The sequence below is a fragment of the Rattus norvegicus genome, chromosome 2 (genome assembly GCF_021556685.1).
Source record: "Rattus norvegicus strain SHRSP/BbbUtx chromosome 2, alternate assembly SHRSP_T2T, whole genome shotgun sequence".
NCBI lineage: Eukaryota > Metazoa > Chordata > Mammalia > Rodentia > Muridae > Rattus > Rattus norvegicus.
Genome location: NC_141535.1, coordinates 31,328,925 through 31,356,720, shown reverse-complemented (window position 1 = coordinate 31,356,720; position 27,796 = coordinate 31,328,925). Strand labels below are relative to the sequence as shown.

Sequence of the window (27,796 nt, the reverse complement as noted above, 5' to 3'; positions counted from 1 at the left end):
CCCAAAATATGTAACAACCATATGACCCAGCCTTATTATTCCTTAGATACTTAGGACTCAGTATCCTACCACCAAGATACTAGTGCAGCCAGGCTTATTACCACAGTGTTCACAATAGCACGGAAACAACCAACCTAGATGCCCATCAACAGATGGTAATGAAAATGTAGTATACATATACAATGGAATTGTATTCAACTGTAAGGGAAATTCCAGAAAAATGGATGGAAACTAGGTTGCATATATTAAATAAGGTGTTTGTTCTCCCTAACATGCAGATCCTAGTTTGAAATACCCGAATACATAATGACTATAAGCATAAAGCCTTAAAAGATAGAAAAGCAGCTAGGGCTAAAGAAGAAAACGCCATGGTGACATCTAATACCTTACATGCTTTTTAAAGCAATACATGCTCTAATTTTCTGTAAGATCTAAACCAGGGATACACTAGTGAGCGAGAGACATCTCCATACTGATTGAAATGAGTGCACACGTATGCTTCCCACAGAACACTGGCTACTTGGAAACAGGTCTAGAACGGACCTAAAACTGCATCTAATTCTGCCTATTTGCTTTGTTAACTGGACACAGGTTCATTAACCCTTCCCTATCCTACACTCCAGGATGGTAAACGAGCCCGTGAACAACACCATCATTTTTCAGCCTTTCCAAAACCACGAAGCCTAGTCACACAGGTTTTCATCACTCCAATCAGCACAGTCTTGGATGCCATTTCTGCAGCGACTTCTGGGAATGCAGGCGCAGTCCGTGAAGAAAACAGTATCACATCTCCAGCCTGAGCACTCTGGGCACTGTGAAACTAGACAGTTGTATTTATTTTTAAAAGCATAACTTAAAAAATGTCAACTGGGAAAAAAACGCTATTGGACAAGAGCTGGCCCTTCAGGTTTAAAAAAATATTAGTGAAACTATCTCATGGGAAAACTGCAGATGATTATTGAAGATTCCAGACGTGGTTTGAAAAGCCAGAGACAATATTGCCTCTCCCCTTCAGTCCTAGCTAAACAGACTGACAATCTGCATAAACAGGGAAGGGTCCTCTTGAGTTCCTGCAGTCAGTCAGCCAAGGAACTAGGCCTTTGCTTGCAGGCAACTAGCCAGAAGCAAAAGCTCTTCAGTTGCCGTTCCTTTGTTAAAGAGGCAGACTTCTCCTTAAGGAGAGCATGCACTTCTGTCTGAGCTCCACCATTGACAAAGCTGACTGTCCATGTCCACTCTCTATGGCCTTGCCTGCCCGCAGATGGGGATGGGTGCAGCTCAGTGTTAAGCCATTGTGGGAACTTGGTGGGGCACAAGGATAGCATTGAGGAAGGAAGGACAACGGCGATAACTAGTTTTTTCTTCAGAGAGCTGAAGCATTGAGTAAGCCTTTTGTAGATCTTTCAGAATTGCCAAAGAAACCCAAAGGAAAGTTGTTAGTAGACAAGAGAGCTTTCCATTGAGAACATTCTCATGCAAAACTGACTTTGTATCTTACAGAGGGAGAGCTCTTTAAATTGATACAATGAAATACTAGTTAAATATACTCCCTCTCCTTCCCTCTATTAACTCTTGCTTCCTTCCATCCTCTCACTTTCTCCCTCTTGTCTTTCTGTCTATTTACTTATTACTTATTATTTTTGGAGATGGAAGCCAGGACCCTTAGCTTGCCTAAGCTGGCTCTCTACCTCAAAGCTGCTGCGGCCCAGGGAGTGATGGACTTTCTTAGCTGTGGATGTAAATAGGAAGTTAGAGCTAATTTATGTCACTGGAGTACAAGGGCAGCCAGAATCCATGGAAACGACCAACTGTGCAATTTTCATCTTCACCTGATTCATCGGAACAGTCTCTCTCCACAGTCGTTCCTGGTGTCACACACCCTGTCCACAAATGTCCATGTCTTCTGGTTGGGACACTTGAAAATCAAGTTTTGTGGGAGACTGTTGGGCATTTGACCTAGAGATTACAGATATATTATTTCTTTTTTTTTTTTTTTCTGGAGCTGGGCACCGAACCCAGGGCCTTGCGCTTGTTAGGCAAACACTCTACCACTGAGCTAAATCCCCAACCCCCAGATAAATTATTTCTAATGGAAAAATTATTCCAAGAGAAGACTCACTCCTGACTTCAAGGTAAGAGCAGGTAGATGAGAAGACAATGCTTAAAGGGTAGTTCTGGATTTTAGCTTACTACGCCATTTTAAAGACAGGGTCTCACTGTATATATGGCTCTAGCTGGAGCTGGCCTCAAACTCAGGCAGCCACCTGCCCCAGCCTCCCAAGTTTTGTGATTGAAAGCACGAGCCGCTCCGCCCTGGCCACTGGTCTTTACTTCTGTTTGGTAGTTAGTCCACCTCACCGCAGTAGGTATCAGATTCATCATCTCCATCTTGGCAATCCACCTTGCCATCGCAGAGCAGAGATGGTGGCAGGCAAGTCGTGTGGTCCTCACACAGGAATCCTGGTTGCTGTGAAGTTGTAAGGCACTGGTGATATGCCCAACCTGAAAGACGGAAGGATGCTGATGTCCTACCCTCATCTGCCCTGGGCCACTATCACCACTATTCTCCTTTCATTCATATGCACACTCCAAAACTCTCAAAGCACAGGCCTTCTCAACCTGACTGGTTTTCCTTTTCCATCAAAACCATCGGCATCTGGCGAACAAGAGCAGGCTCACTCCTTGACTTCAAGGTAAGGGCAGGTAGATGAAGAGTCAATAAGCCTGCTCCCTGGTGTGGTGTGAGCTTTGTGATGGCTTGAGTATATTGTTCTGTCTATTATTTTCTTGGCTGATTTAAGAACAAAGGTGACATGTTATGTCAACCTGGTGGGTGTACCGTAAGTAAAATTAAGTTGAGATGCCTTTTCTTTTCTTTTTTCTTTTTCCGAGGTCCCGTAGAATGAACTCAGGTCCTTGCACATACTGGGCAAGTGATCTACCAGTAAGTTATTACCTGCCCTCTAACTAAGACGACGATGATGAGCAATCATTTTGAGACAGCACATCTTAGGTCTTAACTCTCCACAAGTAGCTGAACACGACCTTGAACTTCTGACCCTTCAGCCTTTACCTCAGGAGTACTGCGATCACAAAATTTGTGCCACCAGGACTTATGCTTGAGGTGCTAGGGGTAAAACCAAGTTCTTTCTACATTCTAGGCAAGTACTTTACCACCGAGCTATGTCCCTGGCCCCCATATGATAGTATTTTAAATTACAAATGGATCTGCTTATTAGGAAGGGAAAGGTCTTTAAAACATCTCAAGAGCTATGAAAAAAAATGATTAAAAGGAAGACAGAAATATTGGTGGCACTCGTATCTCAACATAGTTGTGTGTTTCTACACAATCCCTAATGGCTGTGCAGATGGTACATGGTGCGGGGATAATTGAAGTACTTGCTCTGGAGTGATGGGGGTGCATTTTCATCTTGAATAATTAAGAGGCAGATGGATAAAACCAGAGTTTGTATCTCTCGATCCAGTAGGTGCTGGCACTGTTGTTTCAGAAGCAAGAATCACTAACTCTGGCTGTCTGAAGGAATTGTCATCAGTCAGACCCTCTGAAAATTTGTTGTGAGGATGGGATGAGTCGGGCCTCAGAGGTGGGGATTAGTACCTGGGGTGGTGCCCATGAAGGAGAAAGGCAGAGTGAAGTGGAGTACGTGCGGGGAATCTTAAACCCTGATGCAGGTCTAATGCTCATGGGAGGACAGGGTTAATAAAGGTCTGTGTGGGAAGAGTCTCCAACTGCAGCACAGCCCTACATCCTAAGGATGGGCTGGCTCCAGTGTGTCCTCAGTGCTGACCTTGGCTGACTGTTTGGGAAAGTGGGCTGCTGGGTGTGGAGTCTGGCAGCCGGGGCTGTCGGTTCATAGACATCTGAGCTTGGTCTTAAATCCCTTAGGAGTTAACCAAATGAACAACAGAAGAAGCTCAACAGGGGAAAGCCAGGTATGCGGTATGCGGGTGTGTGTGTGTGTGTGTGTGTGTGTGTGTGTAATTGATTGTAGCAGTTGCACAATTCTGGACCACATCTTACTTTGTATTCAACGCCCATTCCTCGACTATGAACTTTTGTTTTGAATTCTTTTACACTTATTTATTTCCGTGCTTGTGTTTACATGCACGTGTTTGCCGCCGACACAAGCACATGCTGGCCACAGCAGTCATGTGGAAGTCTAAGACGATTTGCAGCAGGACTCAGTTTTCACCCTCCACTGTGTGGGGCCTGAGGATTGAACTCAGGTCATCTTGGCAGCAACTGCCCCCTCACCACTGAGCCATCTTCAGGCCACATATTTCTTTGTTCTTGCTGTGTAGTCCAGGCTGTTCTTGAACTTATGACCAGCTGCCTTCCCCCATCCCCTAACTTGGCCTCTCAGGGATATTTTTTCATATTTCTTCCTTATATATATCCCAAGTTTGATGCACCACGGAGTCTGTGTCCTTAACATCCCTGAAAACTCAGTTTCACACAGGGATCCCTCCAGGGCTCAGTTCCAGTTCCAGTGTTGTGCCCAGATTGTAAAACCCCAAAGAGACCACCAGGAGTCACAACCTAATGAGGGTCTTTATTCAAGCTCGAGCCTGGGCCACCAACCTTCCTAATGGGATAGGAAGGAGAGTGCACCCCAGGTCTAGAGGAAGGGGGCTTCCCAGCCTTGGCATTACATGAGACGGTAAAGGAGTGTTGGTCTTTCAGCTAATTGGTCTACAGCACCTGGTTAAACCAGAAGGAGGGAGTATACATCAAAAATGACCATCTTGACCTGGGAAAGACTTAGGTTTTCTTAGTCCACTCCGTTTCAGCCAGCTGCAGCTGCTGTGTCTACATTGCAGTTACCAGAAACAATACGTGATTTTTCTCAGACCTTAAGGGAGGGGGTCATGCCTCTCTAAGGGCAAATTAACTTAGAATGGAGCCTTAAGAACAAAATGGAGTTTACTCTGCCACCTCAGTCCCTTCATCAGATCTTTTTTCCATTTCTATGTCACCAGTCCTCAATGATTTCTCTCTAATTTGATTACTAATTACATGCTCTTCCACCAGTCATTGCCCTATTTATAGTGGAAATTCCTGGAAGGTAGAGACCATGTCCTGTGTACACTTTAGAGTCAGACTACCTGTGCCACAATGCTGGCTTGCTTACTTTAGAGTTACATGATCAGGGCAAGTGGAATCCTTTCCTGGAGTGTCTATCCTAACAACAGGCACCTTGCAGGACTTGAGGATAGAGAGAGGATATGCAAATGTCCAATGGCTGGCACACGCCACATGCCAACCCCTCCCCATCCGTAGACTCACCCACTTTGGAAACAGACTCATAAACATGTGCGTGTGTGTGTGTGTGTGTGTGTGTGTGTGTGTGTGTGTGTGTGTGTGTGTGTTGACACATACTTGCAGGCTTTGTAGGTGTCCCAAAGGTGATCCCAACAGCAATTGCAGCGGCGACAATTCCTAGCATGAGGAACGCCACACAGGAAGTCAGAAGACATTTTCTGGTGGGACGGCAGCTGTGACCTGTCATAGCAACACACAGAGACATAAAAGAGAGCCATCATTACAGAGCAGAGGCCCCAGGGAGACACAGTGCTCACCAGCCAAGGGTTCTCCATGGCTTTCTTAGAATAGGACACTCAATGTGCCTCGGCCAGAGCTGCACTGGTGGTTTTTCTCCTTATGGCTTCCCATCCCACCTTCTGGGAAGCCAGCACTGTGAGGGTCCCTCTGGTAGATGTGTTGATTAAACTATGAGCTTAAAGAGATGGGACCCACTGTGGTGAAGTGACTCCTTAGGTGTCCGGAGCTGTACATGCCCTCAAACTTGTCTTCTGTTCTCTAGCTAGTGGGGGCTATTTCTGCTAGGACATAGTTTCCAAAGTCTAGTTTTTAGGCTACCCACATCAGACTATGGAAGGAAATGAGAACCCAGATCTGCAGATCTGCTCCATGGGGCTAGATTAGGGAAGGGCACATTTGATGAGCAGACCTTGAGAATACTGGTTCTATGCCCAGACAAGAGGCAGGCTGTGATCCCAGGAGTGTGTAAGGTGCTGGGTTGGCAGTTTCCGGAGTAAACAGCCACAGAGAGGGAGCTTCATCTAACTGGGTAAACTGAGTCACTAAGGAAAGGGAGGGGGCTCAGGTTGCTGAGTCAGAGCCACAGCCACACCACTTTCAGCACACAGCTATGCTCACCTAATCTTAAGACATGCCATTGGCCAACCTCCCAAACCCCCAAGTATCTAGACCTTCCCCAGCAGTGTGGCTACGCAGCTGTGGGACCCCCTGAGCTGTGACCTAGCTTCCTTTGCCCTTGTGTATGCAGGGCGTGCTCATGGGAGACGGAAATGCTATGCAGGCATGGAACTCTCCCCAAGTGCTAGCTAGTCCCTGCCAGATCAAATCTGACCTGTAGCAAAGATAAAAATGCTTTGTATACCACCGTTCATCCAGGCTTGGGTGCTAGCAGCCCTGCCTCATCCTGTGCATCTTCAACATGTCACTGGAGGTTCAGCGGCCCCGAGCTGAACCATTAGTGGTAGGAATGTGGGAGACCACAATTGGAGATTCCACAGCACGAACCACATTTAAGTCCCACCGGGCCAGATCACAGACCCATGAGCCCTTGCTCCCTAAGCTGGGGCCTCCCCTTCTAGAATTGAGGCTATACTCATTGCAGCTAACTGTGGCTTTCAAAGACTCCCACGGGGCTTGGAAGTCACACCGTCGAAACTGTGTCCTAAGCATATCATCTGATACACTGAAGAAAGCTTCAGGTACAAAGACTTTTCTACAGAGTGTAATTGATCACAGGAAATGTGTTTCTTAGTGCTAAACCCTATCCCCAACATCTCCTTACTAAAGGTAGGTAGCAATTTCACATAGATTAGGTTCATGAATTTGTAAAACACCCATACAGTCAGGGCTGTCCAACTTGTGTGTGATCGTGCGAGAGCACCTTGGTGTGGGTATGGAAGTCAGGGAATGCGTTCGTAGGGTCGGTCGTTTCTTTCCACTTCTACTTGGCTTCCAGGGCTCTAACTCAGTCCTCTAGGATTTTGTGACAGAGGCCTTCACTGCTGCGCAACCCGTTGACATGGCAACATGATATCATCTAGAATTCCTATTCAAGAACCACACAACCAAATTATGAAAAACCAAACCAGAACCAAAACCAACCAAACAACAACAAAAAAGACAAAACCCAATACCACCTCATGATGTTTTTGTGATGACTTTATGTTCGGCCACATCCAAGTAGCCTCCAAGTGGGGCATGCTGGCGTATTTACTCGTCATCTCAACACTTGGGGGACTGAGGCAGAAGGGCAGCGTGTTTGAGGGGCATCCAAGGTCACACAGCTAGAAGACCTTGTCACGGAAGGAATGAAAGAAGGATGGGAAGGAGAGAGTGAGGGTTGGAGGAAGACATCATTATGGCCTGGATAAACAGATAATGTGCTTGTGGTTGTATGCGGGGCAGTTCTATCATGTTAGACATAATTATGGGCTAGTTACTGTTTTCGTTTGGAAATCAAGCGAATCTGTGAGGAATTTTTTTTTCTTAATTAAACCATTTGAAGTGGAAAGAGTCACTTCAAATCTGGATATTCGAAGTGGGAGGATCCACCTTTACTCTGGGCCCCATCTTCTGCGGGCAGTCTCTATACCGCCGGCCATGGAAAAAGGCAGTGCTTGCTCTTTGTCTGCCTGCTCTCGCCTCGCCGGAAGTTCCTTCCTTCTAGCATTAGAGCCTCCAGTGTACTGAAGAGCAGCTGAGGCATCCAGGCCTGAAGCCTGAACAGCAACTGGGCTCTTGGACATAGGCAGCCATTGCTGGGCTAGCTGGACTGTTGCCTGTAAGTCATTCAAACACAATCCTTTTTCTATTTAGTGATTCATTCTGTAAATTCTGTCGCTCTGACTAGTACACTCTTCCAGAATAATCCCATAATGTCCAAAGATCTGATGCAAATGCAAATCAAAGAAACAAATAAAAAAAAAAATAGAAGAGGGGGAGAGATTAGGCTTCCTTCCAAAACACGAAGAGCTTGCCCAGGTCCGAAGGGGCTGGGACTGGAAAATGGCAAAGTTGTGAAGTGCGAATTCCTTCATACATCGCTTGGCAGAAGCAGATGCGTGCGTGAGCACGCACACACCAAGAGGAGGACTCTTCATGTGTCTAGCTGAAATGCTCACGAGGGCGTTCTGTCTTGTGCCTGCACTGCATTTCCTCCCTCGCAGTCTGGGCAGCATCCAATGCAACCCAAGCTATGCACTCAAGAGGGCAGCAGAGAGCAACTAATGATCCCTGATTCAGCTGCTTTCTGACCAGCACTTTTGCGCGTTACCCAGCTTCACCAGACAAAGACTGGGCGGACCCGGAAATACATATTATGCTAGTGGGGATGGCAGGTCAGCACTTTTAAAGCCTTTGGATGTAAATCTCCAGCCCGCTGCTTTTGCCTTTGCGACTAACTAGGGGAGGCGTGTGGATGGGTTCAAATACACCGCCTCACTTTCAGGGAGAGTCTGTGAGGGGGCAGCATTGGTGGGAGGAACATACAGCGGCGGAGGGCAGTGAACACTTGCCCAGCTTTTAACAGTTTGTGAGAGTTAGACTTGAAGCCAAATGTCCAAAAAACAGAGTTTAGCTTTCCTTTTGACTACCCAGCGTCTTTGAAGCTTTTCTACAAGATGACAACTTTGGTTTTCTAAGATACATTCCAGTGACAGCAGCACTCCTCCATGAAAGACTATCAACAAGGCTGAGACGTCTGCTTCTGGCTGTGCACACAGACATTGTCGGTTGTAGTTTGACGCTCACAGTATAAAAACAGGCTTAAGTATAAAGTCAACCACGACCAGCCTTCTCTGACTAACTCTAAAGCGGCCATGCAGTCTCTGCAGAACAGTGTCATCCATCAGGTTAAAAGAGCATTAAACATTTCCTAGTTTATTAGCTTCGTGGAATTTGATTTTAACCTTGTTCCGTAATTAAATACCAATTGCTATGGTTTGAACGCTTGTGTACCTCCCAAATTTGTATGTTCTTGCCCTTCCTAATGCTGTGACCCCGCAATACACTTCCTCACGTTGTGGTGGCCCCCAACTGTAAAATCATTTCGTTGCTATGTCATAACTGCAGTTTTGCTTCTGTTTTGAATCCTAGTGTAAATATCTAATATATGGTCAGTGAAAAAGTTGATGCACAGGGCGTCGCGACCCACAGGTTGAGAACCACTGCCCCAGGAGGACTGTTCTAGCTTAACAAGTGTTCACTTATCAAAAAAATATCTAGGGGTTGGGGATTTAGCTCAGTGGTAGAGCGCTTGCCTAGGAAGCGCAAGGCCCTGGGTTCAGTCCCCAGCTCCGAAGAAAAGAACCAAAAAAAAAAAAAAATTATCTAGACTTCAGGGGCTGGAGAGAAGGCTCCGTGGTGAAGAGCACTGTCTGCTCTTCCAGAGGTCCTGAGTTCAGTTCCCAGCACCCACATGGTGGCTCATGACCATCGGTAAAGGGATCTGAGGTCCACTTATGGCCTGCAGGTGAACATGAACAACAGCACACGTTTAAAAAGAGAAACTTTAAAAAAAATCTTTAAAAAGATTGCAAGTGGTTAAAAATTAAAAAAAAAATCTAGACTTCAGAGATGGCATGATTCAGCTAGCGCTCTCTGCCTGGGGAGGTAGCAGAGAGGAGATATCTTGGAAGCAGGGAACAATCCCTCACCAGACACGGAATCCGCGGGTGCTTGCGCGCTGGAACTTGTATTACAAAATAGTCTGTTGTATTTTGTTAAGGCAGCCTGGATAAGCATCTGCGATCATGATACTTATGGTTTTGTGCATTGAAATAGAATAATAAAGTTTAAAATGCTGGCAACGGTGGTAATTAGGGACCCACAATAATTTCCCAGGAGTTCGAAGTAACCAGTTAGTTGGTTATGCGGGTTTGAGGAACCAGGGTGGGTCCTTGCTTGCCTTTCCCACTAGAGGCGCCTCATTAGTGAGCCCGGGCATTTCTCCAGTAACATAAGCCATGACTTTCCCCTTACTGCAAGCCTACCTTCAGATCAGCTTGGCAGCTCCTTCTGAGAAAAGCGTTGGCTCCAATGTAGTGGAATTGCCTTATTTTACACATAAAGGGCCCAGGGACCAGTTGGACAAAGCTCACCGCAGGGACACAGACCCCACAGCAAGAGTTCAGGGAAGCTGAATGTACGTAGGTCTTACCACCATCCGGTTTCAAACCTGGAAGACCAGACTGTGGGGCATGGCTGTAGGCGTGATTGACAGATTTCCCATAGTCCAATGAGGCAGAAGAATGTTAGCATCGGAGCCTCCCCTTGCCCCAAGCATGGGATACATGATGGTGGGGAACTGACGAAGTCCTGAGCGAATGTGTATTGCTGACAAGGGCCAAGGCTGCAGGCTCATCTGGTCCTTGTGTTGATGCTGGCAGTGTGCAACCCAGAGACTGAGACTGCTTCCCTAAGGGACATCTAACTGAGACCAACTAAGCCCTCCCGCTGCACTGTACATAGCAGATGTTCTGGATTGTGTTCTCCTTGGTGCCCCTCCATCAGACCTCAGCTTTCCTGTCCCTGTGTCTGTCGGGTCTCTATTCCTTCATTGCCCCAGTCAGGTTTTCAAAGCCAAGCTACGATGGACGGAACAAGCCTGATGCTGGACTTGGGTCTGCTAAGGAAAACTGAGTGGCCTCCAGCAATGTCTGCATGACCCACCCCTCTTCCTTTTGTACTGTCCCCTTTTCCTAACACCCTTGAGCCTGTGGGAACACTGCCTGCCGTCCCTGATGAGTACTTAGAAAGCTTACACTTCTAGAGCCTCAACCCTACTTGGGAGCATCCGGAGACAATACCCAGGATTGTGCATTTAACGAGCGTCCCAGATCACTGTTGTCACCTGGAAAACAGGATTAGATGGGTAAGGCTCTAAAATTCGTGGTCAGCATAAGTTCCTGGTAAAGAGAGAGCTGTCAGATGTGTTAGTCACTCAGCCAGGCTGAAGGAACTGGGAGAACAAGATAGACCTGTTTTAATTGGAGGGAGGACTCCAGGGAACCAGGAATGTGGTGTGGTAAAGGGTGGGTGGAGGTTTACAGGGAGACAAAGGCTGGGGGCAGTGGAGGGCCAAAGAACAGCAGTTTTCTGAGGCTGAGGTAGGTGTGGGTAGGAGGTCTGCAATGGCGGCAGCTGGGTCTGAGGGGCCAGCTCTACCCCTTCAGTTCATAGGAAAGGCATTTGCCCAACTTGGTATGTGAGTTGGTGGTGGCCCTCCTGGTGACATGTCCCAACATGGGAGACTTGTATTAGTACACTTTACTTTGTTGCAATAAGGTGCTGGAGGCAATATATATATATATATATATATATATATATATATATATACATACACATATATATGGCATAATATATATATGGCATAATATATATATGGCATAATATATATATGGCATAATATATATGTCAGGTCTGTTTAGCTCTGGGGTTCAAGGGCACTAACACTAGCATTGGCTGAGCTCCAGTGAGGACCTCATGACAAGACAGAGGTTGTCACAGTGGTGGGAGTGCATGTGAAAGGAAGACAGCCCCACAGAGATCCGGCTTGTTTCTATAGCAACCTCCTTTTCCTATCAGAGCTCAGAGGACCCATGAGTGGTCCCTTAACCCTTTTCATGGATCAGCCCTGAGTGTACTAAGAACTTCCCAGTTGACCTGATTTCTTAAAAGCTATCCCAGCCCTCAGCTTCACCACCACAGGATACAAAGTCCCAGCCTTTGGGGACAAACGAAATCCAAACTATAGCAGAGGTCAAGTTCATGTATCTCTGTGGACAGTGGTGTTGTCCCATCAGAAACAGACACATGGAGATGAGGGTATAAAGGGACAGGTCTTGTGAACTCTTGTTAAGACAAGGAAGAAGTCTTCCTCTAAGACAACTATGATAGGCAAAAAGACAGACCCCCCCCCCCAACTCTAAAAATTACAGAGAGAGCCAAGCATGTACGTACAGTCAACAGCAGAGTGAGGGGCAAGTCAATATGACATGGCAAAATAGCACATGACACCAGCAGGCGAAGTGTCACTAACTGGATTATGCAAAATTTTGTGCTAAAACTGAGCTTAGCAGGTGCTGGCATGAGCAAGAATGGCCCCTATAGGTTCATATGTTTGAATGCCTGCTCCCCAGCTGGCGGAACTCTTTGAGAAGGATTGGGAGGTGCGATCTTGTTGGAAGAGGTGTATCACTGGGGTTGGGGCTTTTGTTCCCAGGTAGCTATCTGCTCCAGTGCCATGCCTCCCTTCTGTAAGTTGCCTTGGTCATACTGTCTCTTCACAGCAACAGACCAATAACTAAGAGTGCAGGCAGAGGTCAAGGAAGTGGGCCTAGTTACAGAATCAGATGAGCCTGACGGTGGTGGTTTAGTGAGAAAGTCTTTGTCAGGGACTGAGACCTCCTTCAGTTTGAGTCAATCCCAAGTTAGTGAGAATGAGTATCTTTCTGTCAAGCTACAAAGATTTAAGGATAAAATGCCCTCCTTAGGTGAACGTGGAAACTGGACTTAGGCTTGTGTGGTTCAACAGAGTGACGTAATAATAGGAAGACAGTCAGAGCCACACTCCTTTCATTGAGCACTTAACCCTGTGCCAGTAGCTTTAGGTACATTATTTCAAATCCCTAAAACAACCATGCCAAGATGCGTCCTTAACTTTATTGTTGAAGAGAGGAAACCAAGACTTTAAAAACATTGTGACAACCAGGAGTTTGATCCAGATATTTGATTTGAAAGCTCCATTTCTTTTCACTGTGTTGTAAATCTCATATGCAAATATTTTGTTTGTTTGTTTATATTGGTTTTGTCGAGACAGGATGTCTCTATGTAGACCTGGCTGTCATGGAATTCACTCTATAGACCAGGCTGGCCTCGAACTCAGAGATCCTGTAGCTCTAGAGTGCTGGGATTAAAGGTGTGCACCACCATTGTTTGGCTACGTAAAGATTGTAAATGAAGTCATTTATAAGATAAATGAGCAGTTAAATAGATAACCAAAGTGTGTTCCAAATTAAAGGACTGTCTTTTCAAGGATCATGCAAAACTGTAATGTATGTATGTATGTATGTATGTATGTATGTATGTATGTATGTGAGCAGGGCTGCTCTGGCTTGCCTGAAACTAGCTCTGTTGTGTAGACCAGGCTGTCCTTAAATTCCCAGATATCTGCCTGCGTCTACTTCCTAAGCACTGGGATTAAGGGTCTGTTAGTCTGCAGCAGTCTGCCTGTTTCGTGTGGCTGGGATTTTATTAGGAAGGGTTGCTTGCCTCTAAGATTCATGTCTCTTACAGCAAGGCAGGCAAACAGCGGACATCTGAGGACTTGGGATCCCTGGGATGAAGATAATGGCAACGTGCCAGTGTCCTGGAGTCCCTGGTCAAGGTGACGAAAGGGGAGAAAGCTTGCCACACAGACAAGCCCCGTCTCTGTCTCAGCCTGGGGCCTGTGGTGACAGGCTGTTCCCAGAAATGCACCTTTGACTCGAGTGGCCAGAAATATTAAGGGCTAACTCAAATTTGGCTCCAACTCTAGCAAAAGAAGGATAAACAGAATCTGTCTAAACTGGGAAATAGCTTAGGATTTTCTCTTGCTTTTCCAGCCCATCAAAGCTAACTAAGGCTTTCAGCTCCAGAACTGTCTTGAATTCTTTGTAACACACTTCTGTCTTCAGCTGCTCAGGATTAACACAGACTCAGCGCTTTTATTCTGGGGTCACTGATTGGCCTTTTACAGGTCCTGTTGACATTCTAGCTGCGTTTGAACTGTTGCCTCTTCTGTCTGCATGGAATGGGTCAAGGCTTATTAACTTCTCTAAAGACTGCCTGGCTTTCCAAGGACTTTCAATTGTACTGACTTGTGCGCTTATAATTATGCAGTGAGGACAGACCGACAGTTGGCTGACATACAAGAAAAGGGAATCATTTTCTGGCCAGCGTCAAGTACATTTTTGTGAATTTCTAGGTACACCACAGACTAAGAAAATTCTAGGGCCGATAACACGTGATAGTTCAGGTTACAGTAAGCAAGTTTCTGAGTTTCTATGCTTGTTTGTTATGGAGAAGTTTCTGGAGCTTGACTTTGGAAAAGCAAATCAATCTTGGTTTTAAGAAGACGGAAGGAAGATGTGTCTGCTCCCTTTCTATCAGGTGTTAGCCAGGACAAGTGGTAGGAAAGCAAACACGACTGATGTGTAAGACAAAGTGGCTGACCCTGTGTTTCATGGTGACTGAAAGTGGAGGAAAGGAGCTGGAGAGATGGCTCAGTGGTTAAGAGCACTGACTGCTCTTCCAGAGGCCCTGAGTTCAATTCCCAGCAACCACATGGTGGCTCACATCCAACTATAATGAATTCTGATGCCTTCTTCTGGCCTGCAGGTAGTCATGCAGATAAAGCACTCATACATAAGTCCTTTTAAAAAAAAGGAAAGAAGAAAGCAAGGATGAAAGGAAGAGAGAGAGAGAGAGAGAGAGAGAGAGAGAGAGAGAGAGAGAGAGAGTGCAAGCGCAATTGTGACACTCAGAGTGTGGTTTTGTGAAGGTTATGGATGGCCTTCGTGACTGTGACGAATAGTCAGTCCTCTCTCCCTTCCGAAAGCCTCGAGGATGAGAAGGAGTGGTGTGGAGGCAGGGTCAGGAGAGTCGTTAGGGGTGGTGCTTGGGTGTCTGCCTGAAGAATGGCTGGGATTTAGGGTCTTGTCTCTCTCTAGCCTGCTAGGCAACTTAATCTCCTGCACAGAAGAGAGAGACTTGTTTTCTAGAGAATGAAGAGCTCTGAGTTTAGCAGCATGCTAGAGGGAGGGCAGACAGTAGAAATCAAGCTATACACGAGTCTACCTGGCCAACTCCAGATCTGTCCTCATGGTCAAGGATGAAGGAACCTTTCCCCTTAGGTTCAGTTCTGCACCGTTTTAACAGCTGGAGGTCCGGGGGATACCACCCAGGCAGAATGTATCAGTTATCTTTCCATTGTTGTGATAGAGCACCATGACCAAGACACAGGTTCGAGTCCATCACAGTCAAGTCAGGGAAGTGTGGCTGCAGACAAGCCAGGCCCCCGGTGACTGAAGCAACAAGCTGGGAGGTCACATCTTCCCACAGAGGGTAAACTAGGAATGGTGTGTGGCTTAGAAACCTCAAAGTTCACACCCCCAAAGTTCAGAAACTCCCAGTGACACACCTCCTCCAGCGAGTTCACATCCCCTAAATCTCTCCAAACAGTGTCACCAACTGGCGACCAAGAATTCAAACATCTGAGTTGAGGGCGGGGAGAGGGGGCGTCATTTTAAACTCCACACAGGTGCAGTTTACTTGCTATTCTAATGCTCTTTCATTTTCAGACAGGGTCTCATGCAGCCTTAGCTAGCCTCAAATTCACTGTGTAGGCAAGGGTCTCAAGGATGACCTTGACTTGGCTGTATCTCCCAAGTACTGGGATTACAAGCATGTGCTGTCTGTCATGTACAGTATATGCAGTGCTGGAGACCAAACCCAGTCTCATGTGTATCCTATTAAATATTCTATCAACTGAGCTATATCACCAGCCCAAATGCCATGTTTTCGAAAATGAATGTTTTTGAGGATGGTCCAATGTGAAAGAAAAAAACAGTAGAAGAAAGGAACTGTGGGAAAGGTTAATTCAGGTTACAGAAAAATGTGAAATAACGGATCTTTAAATACACACACAGGAGATGAAGTGTGGGCAGGAGACAGGCAGAGGCCATGATTACAAAAAGGACTCTTGGAGAACAAGAAGGAAGTTGGCATGGTGGTCCATGCCTATGATCTTAGCACTCGAGAGGCAGAGACAGGGGCTTACGAGTTCAAGGCCAGCCTGAGCTATCTAGTGAGAGCCTGACCCAAAACAAAAAAGTCAGTTAAAGAAAGAACTCAGTGAGGGTTGGGGATTTAGCTCGGTGGTAGAGCGCTTGCCTAGCAAGCGCAAGGCCCTGGGTTCGGTCCCCAGCTCCGGAAAAAAAAAAAGAAAGAAAGAAGAAAGAACTCAGTGAAGTTTAAAACCAAGTTGAGACTTGAGTGAAGTAAAAAATTCTGAGAAGTGAGGTTAGAGGATGGAAAGATGGATTAGCAGGCTGCTCTTCCAAAAGATCCTAGTTCAGTTCCTAGTGCACACACACACAGTGGCTCACAACCTGTAAATCCAACCCTGGGGCATCTGGGCCCTCTGGCCTCCTTGGGTGCCTGCACTCACATGTACAGCCCTTACACTTGCTCACACATATTCACATATGTAAAATAGTAAAAAGTATTTACCTACATATGACATAAGAAGTGGGTGTTAATCAAAAAGATTTAGGGGGGCTGGAGAGATGGCTCAGAGGTTAAGAGCACTGATTGCTCTTCCAGAGGACCTGAGTTCAATTCACACCACTTGGAGGGCTCACAACCATCTGTAATGAGATCTGGTGCCCTCTTCTGGCCTTCAGGCACACATGCAGGCAGAACACAGTAAATAAATCTTAAAAACAAACGAAACCAAAAAGATTTGGGGAAATTGCAGGAAGTGAAGTGGTTCTGCTATCCGTCATAAGAAGTCCATGGAAAATAGAAGTAGAGACCCTCCTGGAACAAGAGACAAGGGACGTCTTAACTCATAAGCCTGTCACCAACCAAGAGTCTCGCTTGCCTATAGTGCATAGAATGCACCTTCTCTTATCCCCCACTTAGAGAGTGTCTCCAATAGGTGCATGGTAGCCGGATTTATTCAAAGACAAACTGGGAGGTAATCCGAATTTTATGTGGTGCAACATGTTTAAATTATTACAAGGATATTTATTAAAAATATCATCTTTTGGACTGAAGTGACACATGCCTTTAATGCCAGCACTCAGGAGGTAGAGACAGGCGGATCTTTGAGAGTTCAAGGCCAGCCTGATAAACAGAGTGAATTCCTGGATAGCCAGGGCTACACAGAGAAGTCCTGTCTTGAAAAACCAATAAATAAATAAATAAATAAATAAATAAATAAATAAATGGGGGAGAAAGAAAGAAAGAGAGAGAAAGAAAGAAAGAAAGAAAGAGAGAAAGAAAGAAAGAAAGAAAGAAAGGAAGAAAGAAAGGAAGGAAGAAAGAAAGCGGCTGGAAAGATGGCTCAGAGGTTAAGAGCACTGTCTGCTCTTCCATAGGTCCTGAGTTCAATCCCCAGCAACCACATGGTGGCTCACAACCACCGGTCTTGAGATCCGATGCCCTCTTCTGGCCTGCAGGCGTGCATGCAGGCAGAAGGCTGTATGATGTATACATAATAAATAAATATTCAAAAAAGAGAAAAAATTAAAAAAGAAAGAAAGAAAGAAAGGAAAGAAAGAAAGCAAGCAAGCAAGCAAGCAAGCCATCCTTGGGGATAGAGAGATAACTTAGTGGTTAAAAGCACTTGTTCTTGCAGAGGGCGTGGGTTTGATTCCCAGTATCCATAGCGCAGATTGCAACCGTCTATAACTCCAGTTCTAGAACGCATACAGTACACCGACATACAAGTGATCAAAGCACCCATACATACAAAATAAATATCTAAGAATTCCAACCTCACACAGATATGGGAACTAGTATTGAGAAATAGCTAAGGCGTTCAGATAAAATTTATTTTTAAATTACATATGTGTGCGTATCTGTGTGGGGGGTGGATGCGCACACGAGTGCAGGTGTTTGTGAAGGCCAGGCGAGGTCATCAGATCCTGGAGCTGGAGACAACAGACAGTTGTGAGGCATCAGACTTTGGGTATTAGGAACTGAACTCTGGCCCTCTGCAAGAGCAGTGTATGCTCTTAACCAATGACTTAACATCAGCTCTTTTTTTTTTTTTTTTTTTTTTTTTTTTTTGGTTCTTTTTTTCGGAGCTGGGGACCGAACCCAGGGCCTTGCGCTTCCTAGGTAAGCGCTCTACCACTGAGCTAAATCCCCAGCCCCTTAACATCAGCTCTTGTTTAGCCTTCGATTGCTTTAGGCAGGTCATTATGTATGGTGGTCATTTGGTGTTGGTATTGGTCCCTGGATCCCTGCAGACTCAGAGATATGTGAGTCCCTTCGATAAAATGGCATAGTGTTTACATATACCCTACACACACCCTTCTGTATACGTTATCTCAAGATTACTCATAATACTGCCTACAATTTAACTGCTGGGGAAACAGCTACCATATTAGCTTATTTAAAGAGTAAACGCAAAGAGAAAAGTTCTATGGATGCTCAATGTGGATGCAGTTTTTCTCAAGTATTTTAAATGTTCAGTTGATTGAACCTGCAGATGTGGGGCAACCATATTTCATTACATCTAAGGGGCTCCCTCTCCTCCCTCTCTCTCCCTCCCTCCTTCTCCCTCTCTCCCTCCCTCCCTCTCTCCCTCCTCCTCCTCCTTCTCTCTCTCTCTCTCTCTCTCTCTCTCCCTCCCCCCCCTCTCTCCCCCCCCCACCATGGGTTCTTACATTGTGACCCAGGCTGAAATTCACCATACAACCCACAGAGCCCTCCAGCTCTTCAGTCTGCCGAGAGAGAAAGGGTTCGCTGACTTCTGGATCCTAACAGCTGTCAGAGGAAATGTCTGTCACTCCATATCAGCTGCTACCTGGTAGGTAGTCCCGGTATGATGCCAGCAATCTGTATTGAGAGCTTACTCCTGATTTCAGGGGTTAAAGGTGGAGGGGAGATGTAATACTAAATTGTTGAAATCTGGTATATCCGGTAAAAAAATTATAGACCATTTCCTTTACATGAATGTCATAGTAGTTAAAAAACCCGATTCTTTCCTTTTAAGATCTATTGTGAATTAATAGATCCTCCTCAGACACCATGCTGGTGGACTATCACTGTGGTACAAGACCGTGACAACAGAGCAGCTCCCCTCTCAGGAAAAGCACACAACTGTCTTCTTCCTGCAACCAGGGCAGGCTCTTAGGCCAGTGGATACATTCTTACCATCCTCTTTTCCTTTTTTCCTTCTGGAAAATGTGGCTAACAAAACTATCTTTTGTAAAAAGGTGAAAGGAAGCTTGTACCTCGGGGACGGTGGACCCAGATCTGTGCATCATAGATGAAGTAGGGCTCCCGCTTAATAGGGCAGCACCTGGGACTTCCTGCAATGTCTCCACTTGAGGGACAAGACTTGCAAGGGCTGTCCCAGGCCCTGGCCAAATCTTCCCTAGAGGATTTTAACTTGGTAAGATCTTAGTACCCAGAGGTGCAGAAAATCTATTCTGCTCCTGTGAAAAAAATTGCTCAGGTAAAGACCATTCAAATTGATCTCCTTTGGAAAAAAATTGTGATTTTTTATTGTTTCATTAATGGTTTAGCCTATTTATAAAGTAAGGCAAAAATTAAAAAGCTCAACTATATCTTACCTGGAGATAGCACGTGTTCCAGTATATTGATAACTGTGGTGGTTGGTATATGCTTGTCACAGGGAGTGGCACTATTAAGAGTGTGGCCTTGTTGGAGTAGGTGTGGCCTTGTTGGAGTAGGTGTGGCCATGTTGGAGTAGGTGTGGCCTTGTTGGGGGAAGTGCGTTATTGTGTCTGTGGGCTATAAGACCCTCATCGTGTCTGTTTACAGCAGCAAAACCCTAACTAAGACAATAACCTAATTAAAATTGATCTTTAGCTGGGCATGGTGGCCCATATCTTTAATCCTAGCTCTTGGGCAGTTGAGGCAGGCAGATCTCTATACATTCCAAGTCCAGCCTGGTCTACATAGTAAATTCCAAACAAGTAAAATCTGTCTTTTTAAAAAAGATTTATTTATTATGTATACAGCATTCTGTCTGCATGTACACCTGCAGACGGCACCAGATCTCATTACACATGGTTGTGAGCCACCATGTGGTCGCTGGGATTGAACTCATGACCTCTGGAAGAACAGACAGTGCTCTTAACCTCTGAGCCATCTCTCCAGCCTGTAAAATCTGTCTTTAACAAAGCTGTCCTGGGTGTGATGTGCATGTGTCAGTACGTGACAGTTGACAGTTACAGGAAGCTGACTACTGGGATGGTTGGCAGGGGATAGGGCTGTGACACTATGTGTGTGATCTTTGGTCCTCAGGAATCTGACGTGGGCTCCAGTTGTTTGTCTTTGTCCTCTACAGAAGGATTCCAACAAGTTCCAGCCTAGCCCATATTAATATTTTCGGGGCCTTTGAGCCACAATGGGGAGAAGTTGTTATTGGACAGCTCCAAGGGGGAGGAGGAGGAGGAGGAGGAGGAGGAGGAGGAGGAGGAGGAGGAGGAGGGGGAGGAGGAGGAGGAAGAGGAGGGGGAGGAGGAGGAGGAAGGAGAGGGGGAGGGGGAGGGGGAGGGGAGGGGGAGGGGGAGGAGAAAGAAAGATAGAAAGAAAGAAAGAAAGAAAGGAAGAAAGGAAGGAAGGAAGAAAGGAAGGAAGGAAGAAAGGAAGAAGTAGAGGGAAATGGAGAGATGGCTCAAAGGTTAGGAGTGCTTGGCCACTCTTCTAGAAGATCAGGGTTCTATTCCCAGCACCTACATGGCAACTCACAACCTTCCATGACTCCAGTCCTAGGAGATCTAAAGCCCATTTCTTGTCTCTATGGTACACAGACATACATGCAGGCAAAAAACTCACACACACACAATTTTTAGAAAAATAAAAGCAGAAATGTCACCTCTTTTACGATGCTGACCGGAAGGCACATCCGCTGCAGTAGGAAGGAAAGATACTCCGGTAGCCTGAAAGAGAAGATGCCACCTTGACCACACAGATGACCATGATGACGCAAACGTGCTATGGAGCAGACGGGGATGCCCGGGCCTCTCGGCAAGGCTGTGGGGTGGGGGTGGGGGTGGCTGGAGACTCCATCGCTTTCTCTCGCTCTTGGATGGTGCTCAGTAGAAGCTTGGGGAATTGTGGAAGGTAATGACACAAGGATGGGGAGATGACAGAGAAGAGAAAAAAAAAAAAAAACCCTAGCAGGTTCCCAGGTTTCAGGGAGGAGGGAGGAGGGAGGAGGCTCAACTGGAATAGTACCAACAATCATCTGGACATATTCCCCCAGAGAGAATATTGTGTAGTTCCAAAAGCAACTTATTTCCTAGTATTTAAGGGGGTCTAGAGTTAGGAAAATGGAGGTCAGGGTTGCGACTCCGTGGTAGAGTAGCTGCCTCCCACGCGTGAGACTCTAAACTCAATCCTCAGTCCTGGGAAAAAGTAGGCTGACCCGGGGCCTGTGGACGGGGGCTGTGCTACTTGGGGAGGGGGGTCCTCTCAGGGCGGGGTTAGAGGGTGTTAAACTGAGAGACCAAATTTTTTGGGTTCAGACTACATCTTAGAGAACCTGCCCTAAGGCTAAACTCGAGTTAACTAATAGGTCAACGTCTAACACAAGTTTCCAGGTTACCCCCCAACAAGACCTGCATCTGACATCAGTCTCCAGGTTATTCCCCAACAAATCCACCCCCACCTCCCCCAGGATATAAGCCTTCCCTGACACTTTACTCCCTAACAAACACCAATTGAAAAAAAAATCAAAAGTTAAGTTTATAACTTGGCTCTCAACACCATCCAATTATGTTAAAGGCCATAATGGCCCAATCAGATGTATATCAGGCTAGATATCCCCTTCTTGTGTCTATAAATGCTTGCCTAAAACTAGGCTCAGGGCTCCACCTTCCTGCTGTGTGAGGGTTGGAAGGGAGCCCGAGCTCAAACTTGAATAAAGAGACTCTAATACTATTACATTAAGATCCACTCCTTAATGGTCTTTTTGGGGTTCGTGAATGTTTCCTGGCACACTAGAAGCAGTGAGGGATGGGAGTATATGGCAACTTAGAGGATGAGGAAAAGGGAGCTGGAATGAACAGTAAATGTGATCAAGACTGAAGGAACTATCTTTATTAAGGACTCATGGCCCTCAGATGTCAACACATCTGACATAGGACACATAATCTGTAGAGGAACACCCTCCTTATGTCTCAAACTGTCAACATTCCTATCAGCAGAAAAGACTCTGGGTAAAGAGAGAAAATCTGAGCTAGAGAAATACTCACTGGTTAAGAACATGCACTCACTTGTCAAGGGCCCCTTGGTCCTAGCAACCACCTTGGGCAGCCTACAACTGCCTGTAACTTTGGCTTCATGGGGATCTTCTCCGGTTTCTGTTGGGTACCCTATATATATATATATATATATATATATATATATATATATATATATATATATATATATATATATATATGTGCATACCCTCACATGTATGCAGAATTAAGAACAATAAAAGTAAAAAAGTTGGGCTGGAGAGATGGCTCAGCGGTTAAGAGCTCCGACTGCTCTTCCAGAGGTCCTGAGTTCAATTCCCAGCAACCACATGGTGGCTCACAACCATCTGTAATGAGGTCTGGTGTGTCTGAAGACAGCTACAGTGTACTTGTATACATTAAATAAATAAATAAATAAATAAATAAATAAATAAATAAATCTTAAAAAAAAAGTAAAATAGTTGTTTAAGTGTTGAGGGCTTACAAAAATCCCAGGCATTCTATGGTAGTGGGCTGGAGGGAGACCCAGAACAGGCAACCAGCCACAGCCCCAAACCTGCTGGTCAGGATCACATCTAGTGTGCCATCTTCTGCTCCCAAGCCTGGGCTTGCTGTAGTCACAGCCATTAATTCCATACTTCTTAGTGCTTTGGAGCAACACCTTACATTTAAAAGCTCAGAGCCTGGTATGCCTGACTACTTAAGCCTACGTCACATACTTGATATCTAGCTGCAAGAGAGGCGGGTAGAGAGAAACCATAGAAGAGTGCCTTAATTCTTTGGCTCCTTTAAAGGGAAATGGGGATGCGAAAAGACCTGTTAGAATGTACCACTTTCCTGATTGGAGCATAGTATATATTTTTAAAGATTTATTTTTAAGAAAAATGTCTGTGTATACATGTGTGTCTGTATACTACATGTGACATTGTAGACGTCCCAGGAGGCCCACCAAACAAAATGAAAAAAAAAACTCAGCAAAACAAACATAATTGCATCCTTACAATACTCGAGGAATGATAAAATCTATAAGAAATAACCCAAGAATCTATCACCAAAGATACTAGACTATATATGGTTCACCCACATGGTGAAAGTCTATTAGCTCCTCAGAGCAACATTGGACATTAATTCATTTCCTTGCCTTTGGCACAGGAAGATCACCAGTAATACTGTCTGACTCTTACACCACTGTAACACCCTAGAAAGAAGCACTCACACAAGGAGCAACCCTACCACAAAGGTGCCCATGCTGTCTGGGTTTAGTCGTGATGGGGGATGACTATCAACAGATAATTTAAGATCTTTATCTTAAATATCTATAGGAAAGCATCAGGGTGTGAGGTATACAGCATTACTGATTGACTTTGCACACATTTCCATGTAATGATTAATGACTTGAGTGATGATTAGTTACTCAAGGCAAGATTTGGAATATTTCCAGAACATTTCCAAGGTAATGCCACGGTCCTTTTCAGACTCTTGGAAGCTCTACAGGGAAAGGTATCCTGGCAGTCGGGAGCCAAGGAATACCAACCACGAAGTCACACTGTACAACAAACCTCGTACAAGAGATCCATTGGGAAAAGCCCAAAAGCCTGGCTGCCTTTGCTTGGGGGAGAAGCAGCAAAGAGCTGAATGGGAGCCAGGCTTCATATAGAGATTCTTGGGGTGGTAGAGCTTTCCAGAGCAGGGATTGGTGGGATTTCAAACCTTGAGGCTGGGCTTTTTACTCTGTAGGGCGGAGCTTGGTGCCTGTATCTGAAGGGAGGAGTCCAGCAGTTCTGGCCTATGGAGTGTTCTGTGGGCAGAGCCTAGTGCTTGGAGGTCCTTAGGGGTGGGGGTCTGGCTACTCGCTCACCTAGAGGGGCTTACAGACCCTCTACTCCTCCAATAGAGAAAACCAATGGAGGGTTGTTAGGGCTGGAGATATGCTTCCGTGGTTGAGAGCACAATCTGCCTTTGCCTACGACGACGACGACTGGAGTTTGGTTCCCAGCAGCAGCATGGAATGGCTCACAGTTGCTTATAGCTCTAATTTCAGGGGATCCAATGCCCTCCTCTGGTCTCTTCAGCAACCTGCACTCACGTGCGTACTCTCTCCTCCCTTCCCTTCCCTCTCCCTCCCACACATTTAAAATAAAATGCAACCTTAAAAACCAATTGGGTTGTTTCTATTTGGAGTTTTCAGTGAATGGAGGTGTGTGATCTGGGATATCAGAGATGGCAGGCTATTCTCCAGAGAAGTCTGTGATGCTAAACAGCTGGTAGGTGCGCTGTTCATCACCTCCCCCCCCCCCCCCCCCGGAGCTGAGGACAGCTGTTAAATTCTTAACAACCATTCCCCCAAACAATTGAGGGGCTTAGAAGCTGGGTCTCATTAAGCCAAGGCCACCGGCCTCATTAGCGCTCCCCATCTCTGTGACACCCTAGGAAGAGGGGGTTTCATAACAGGCATGTACACTGGAGGCGTTACCTGGCCTTGTGGACGAACCCTGTGAGCAGCCATGAATCCCAGAAGGCCGAGGCTTTGGTGAACACTGCTCGCTGTTCTAGGGAGCCCTAGAGAAGAAAACGGCAGGCAAGCCCATGAGCCTTCATTGGGACAAACCGCTGTGCTCCACATTCAGGACCCCTCAGACGGTAAAGAAGCTGAATGCGTTAGAGGCGGGCTCTGCCTTTTAGACTTCTTAATAAAGAATGTGCTGCCAGAGCTGGCTGCATGATTAATTCGCAAAAGGCACGATTGGTGCTCTGAAATTCTTTATCTTGGAGTATTTTCAAAATAATAACAGCGGGTACCAACAGGCCAGACACAAAGGACAAATCGCTAGGTGTTTTTGGTGGTGGTGGTGGTGGTGAGTGGGGCAAGCGTAGTTAGGAAGGTACCGTTTCTTTCCGCCCTCTCCCGACAACTTCACTGTGTACCCCAGGCTGGGAACCAGTTCCCTTCGGAATGGAACTTGTGCCCACCACTCTATGGTTCTTAGTTTGGTTCGCACAAGAGCCGGAGGCTTCTATTGGTCAATGCTGAGGTGCTCCCACAACAGAAAGACTAAGGCTTGAGGAACACCACACTGGTTAACATGTGACGTTTTAGGATCATGTCACTGCTGTTGACCCCACAGTTTCTTCAGGGGCAGCCTGGTCTCTAGCATGGGCTGATGTGTTACATAATGCACGCTGAAGAATTGATAACTTTTAGAGGAATCTCCTAAAACGTTGTGGAAAAGGGATGAGGAACAGATGGACCGAACACGGCAAAGGTGCTTACGATGCTTTTCACAAGTGGATTCTGGGAGATGTGACATATCTCTACTGTCCCCACCGGATGGGGCGAGGGGAAATATAGAAACATCTAGTCGCTTCAGATGCTGTGTGCTTGTACAGTAACAGGAGTGAACCTGTCCCCTTGGAGAATAAACAGATCCTGGCGTTTTCTGCATTGTGTCCCCCTGTGCATTCACCAAATCCAGGAACCCTTGAAGATGATGCCCAGATGGACGGATGCCCAAGTTCTTTGTGTAACGGGTGCCAGTGTTTATGTAGAATGTATCCACATCTTCTCACACACTTTGTTATCTCCAGATGTTGCCATGTGAAGGGGGCTTGGGTAGTTGCTGATTTGTACTGGGCAGAGATTCATAAGAAGGGAAAATAAAAGTCTGTGTCCTTTCAATACAGAGGCAATTCCGATTATTTTTTTTTCAGAGCTGGGGACCGAACCCAGGGCCTTGAGCTTGCTAGGCAAGTGCTCTACCACTGAGCTAAATCCCCAACCCCTATTTTGGTTATTTCTAGTAGGTGAAGTGAGTCTGTGAATTCAGACCAGCCGTCCTCGTTTTACTGAGAGAACTCAGCAGGAAATGAATTTGTAAAAGTCTGCCCCAGATCAGTAATCACATCTTAATTCCAATCACGGGTGCAGAAAATGACAGGTGGATCACATTTTCTTTTAAAGAATGGTTTTTAGGTTTATTTTTAATATTTTATGTGTATGAGTGTTTTGCCCGCATGGATGTATGTGCTTCACATGGGTGTCTAGAGCTCTCAGAGGTCAGAAGAGGGCATTGGCTCCCTTGGGACTGGATTTACAGACCATTGTGAGCCACCACGTGGGTTCTGGGAAAGGAACCGGGTCCTCTGCCAGAACAAGTGCTCTTAAACGCTGAGTCACCTCTCTAACTCCCATGTTCTTTTTTTTAATGGTTATTTTTCAATTTTTTTATGTTATATGTGTGTACCTTGCATGTATGTATGTCCACCACAGACATGCTAGTACCTGTAGAGATCAGAGGAGAGGACTGGATCCCTTGGAAGTGGAGTTACAGGTGGGTGCGAGTCACGTGACCTGGGTGCTGGGAACTGAACCAGTTCGTCTGCAAGAACAGCTCTTAACCACTGAGCACCTCTCCATCCAGGGCCACGTTCTTTCTGTACACAGTCGGCGTCTTAGCTCTTGCGCACCAACACGATGAGCTTTAGTCCCCTCAGAGGAAGATCCGCACGTGACGCAACAGCCCTTCGAAGTTCACCGTGACCGTTTACCTCCTTCTCTTTGGATCCTCCTCTTAAGTGGTTGCTCTTCCTATTCAAATGCACACCTAAGAGCCTTTCGCTCCTGGCACAGCCCCCTTCACATCTCTATTGTTATATTTTCCTTTTTACAGGATTAGAGATTACATTTAGGGCCTTACACACATTTAGGGCAAGCACCCCAACACCTAGTTATAAACTCAGCCATTTTTTTCTGCTTTCTTTTGGGACAAGATCTCACTAAGCTTTTGGGTTGGACTTGAACTCGTACTGTAGCCCAGGATGCCTTATGTTTGCAATTCTCCTGCCTCAGCCTTCCACGGAGCTGAGGTGACAGCTTTATGACTCTAGTCTTGGCTACTGTTACTTTCTGTTATAAAACAAACATATACACATTATGAAAATTTATAAGCAATAAAAATGTAAGAAGTTACAGAGAGCATTTGGAATTTTATCAGTAAGAAGGCAGACTTTTGAGACTGTCACTAGGCAGGTAATTTGAGAAGACTTGCCACGCAAAAAAATATTTGATAGAATACTATGACTTTACAATAGCTGGAGTTTGTGCAGAAATTTTTAAGTATCTTTTCAAGTGATCAGGTTTAAAACATTTTACTTTTCACACAGCAAATCTTTTAGGAGATGTGAGTGGATTCCTTATCTCTTTCTAGGATATGTATCTATCAATCATCTATCTACCTATCTGTCTATCATCCATCCATCCACCCATAAGAACATATGAACAGTTTGTGCTAACACAGAATTTAAAGTGTTAAAAAGTATTTCAACAAAATCTTATCCACCTGGGAGGCTAATTGACATCCTAAAGAAAATTTCAGGTTACAAACTTTGAAAATCCTTATAGCCGCACGGTTCAAACCACCCACTACAGTTTCCTTAAGAGGCCACTGCATTTGTTTTTTATAAAGATCAAACATATTACAATGTAACCTTTTTTTCTTGCCGAACTCCAGTTGGCTACTTCTTATCCTGAGGTGACTCTGAACCCACCGTTCAGTCTCATAAGCAGGGTGATGTGAGGCAAGCGTTGTCACCAACACTCGAAGGCAGTAGTTTATCCCTCAACTGATGAAAGAAGGGAGATTAATTACCACGGTGATCTCCTTAACTTCAGCTCTGCTTTGCTGAAGTCCTAACAGGTCACAGTGACATGTTCTTTTAATGTGAT

At 45.6% G+C, this 27,796-nt stretch overlaps 1 protein-coding gene across 2 annotated transcripts; it reads right to left on the bottom strand.

Moving 5' to 3' along the window:
* Positions 1–174: 174 nt before the first annotated feature.
* On the bottom strand, positions 175–27,796 carry LOC147996017 (low-density lipoprotein receptor class A domain-containing protein 1-like). 2 transcript variants are annotated; one of them, XM_087636130.1, is made up of 7 exons: positions 27,720–27,796; positions 24,548–24,633; positions 20,706–20,769; positions 5,402–5,524; positions 2,359–2,502; positions 1,830–1,956; positions 175–820 (listed from the first exon to the last, which is right to left on the bottom strand). In XM_087636130.1, exons 2-6 carry the CDS (start codon positions 24,578–24,580, stop codon positions 1,835–1,837), a joined length of 486 nt encoding a protein of 161 aa, XP_087492256.1. In that variant the 5' UTR covers positions 24,581–24,633; positions 27,720–27,796; the 3' UTR covers positions 175–820; positions 1,830–1,834. The 2 variants fall into 2 exon arrangements, with proteins under 2 accessions (XP_087492256.1, XP_087492262.1); XM_087636136.1 differs by lacking the exons at positions 175–820; positions 1,830–1,956 and having other exon boundaries at positions 1,997–2,502; positions 27,619–27,762.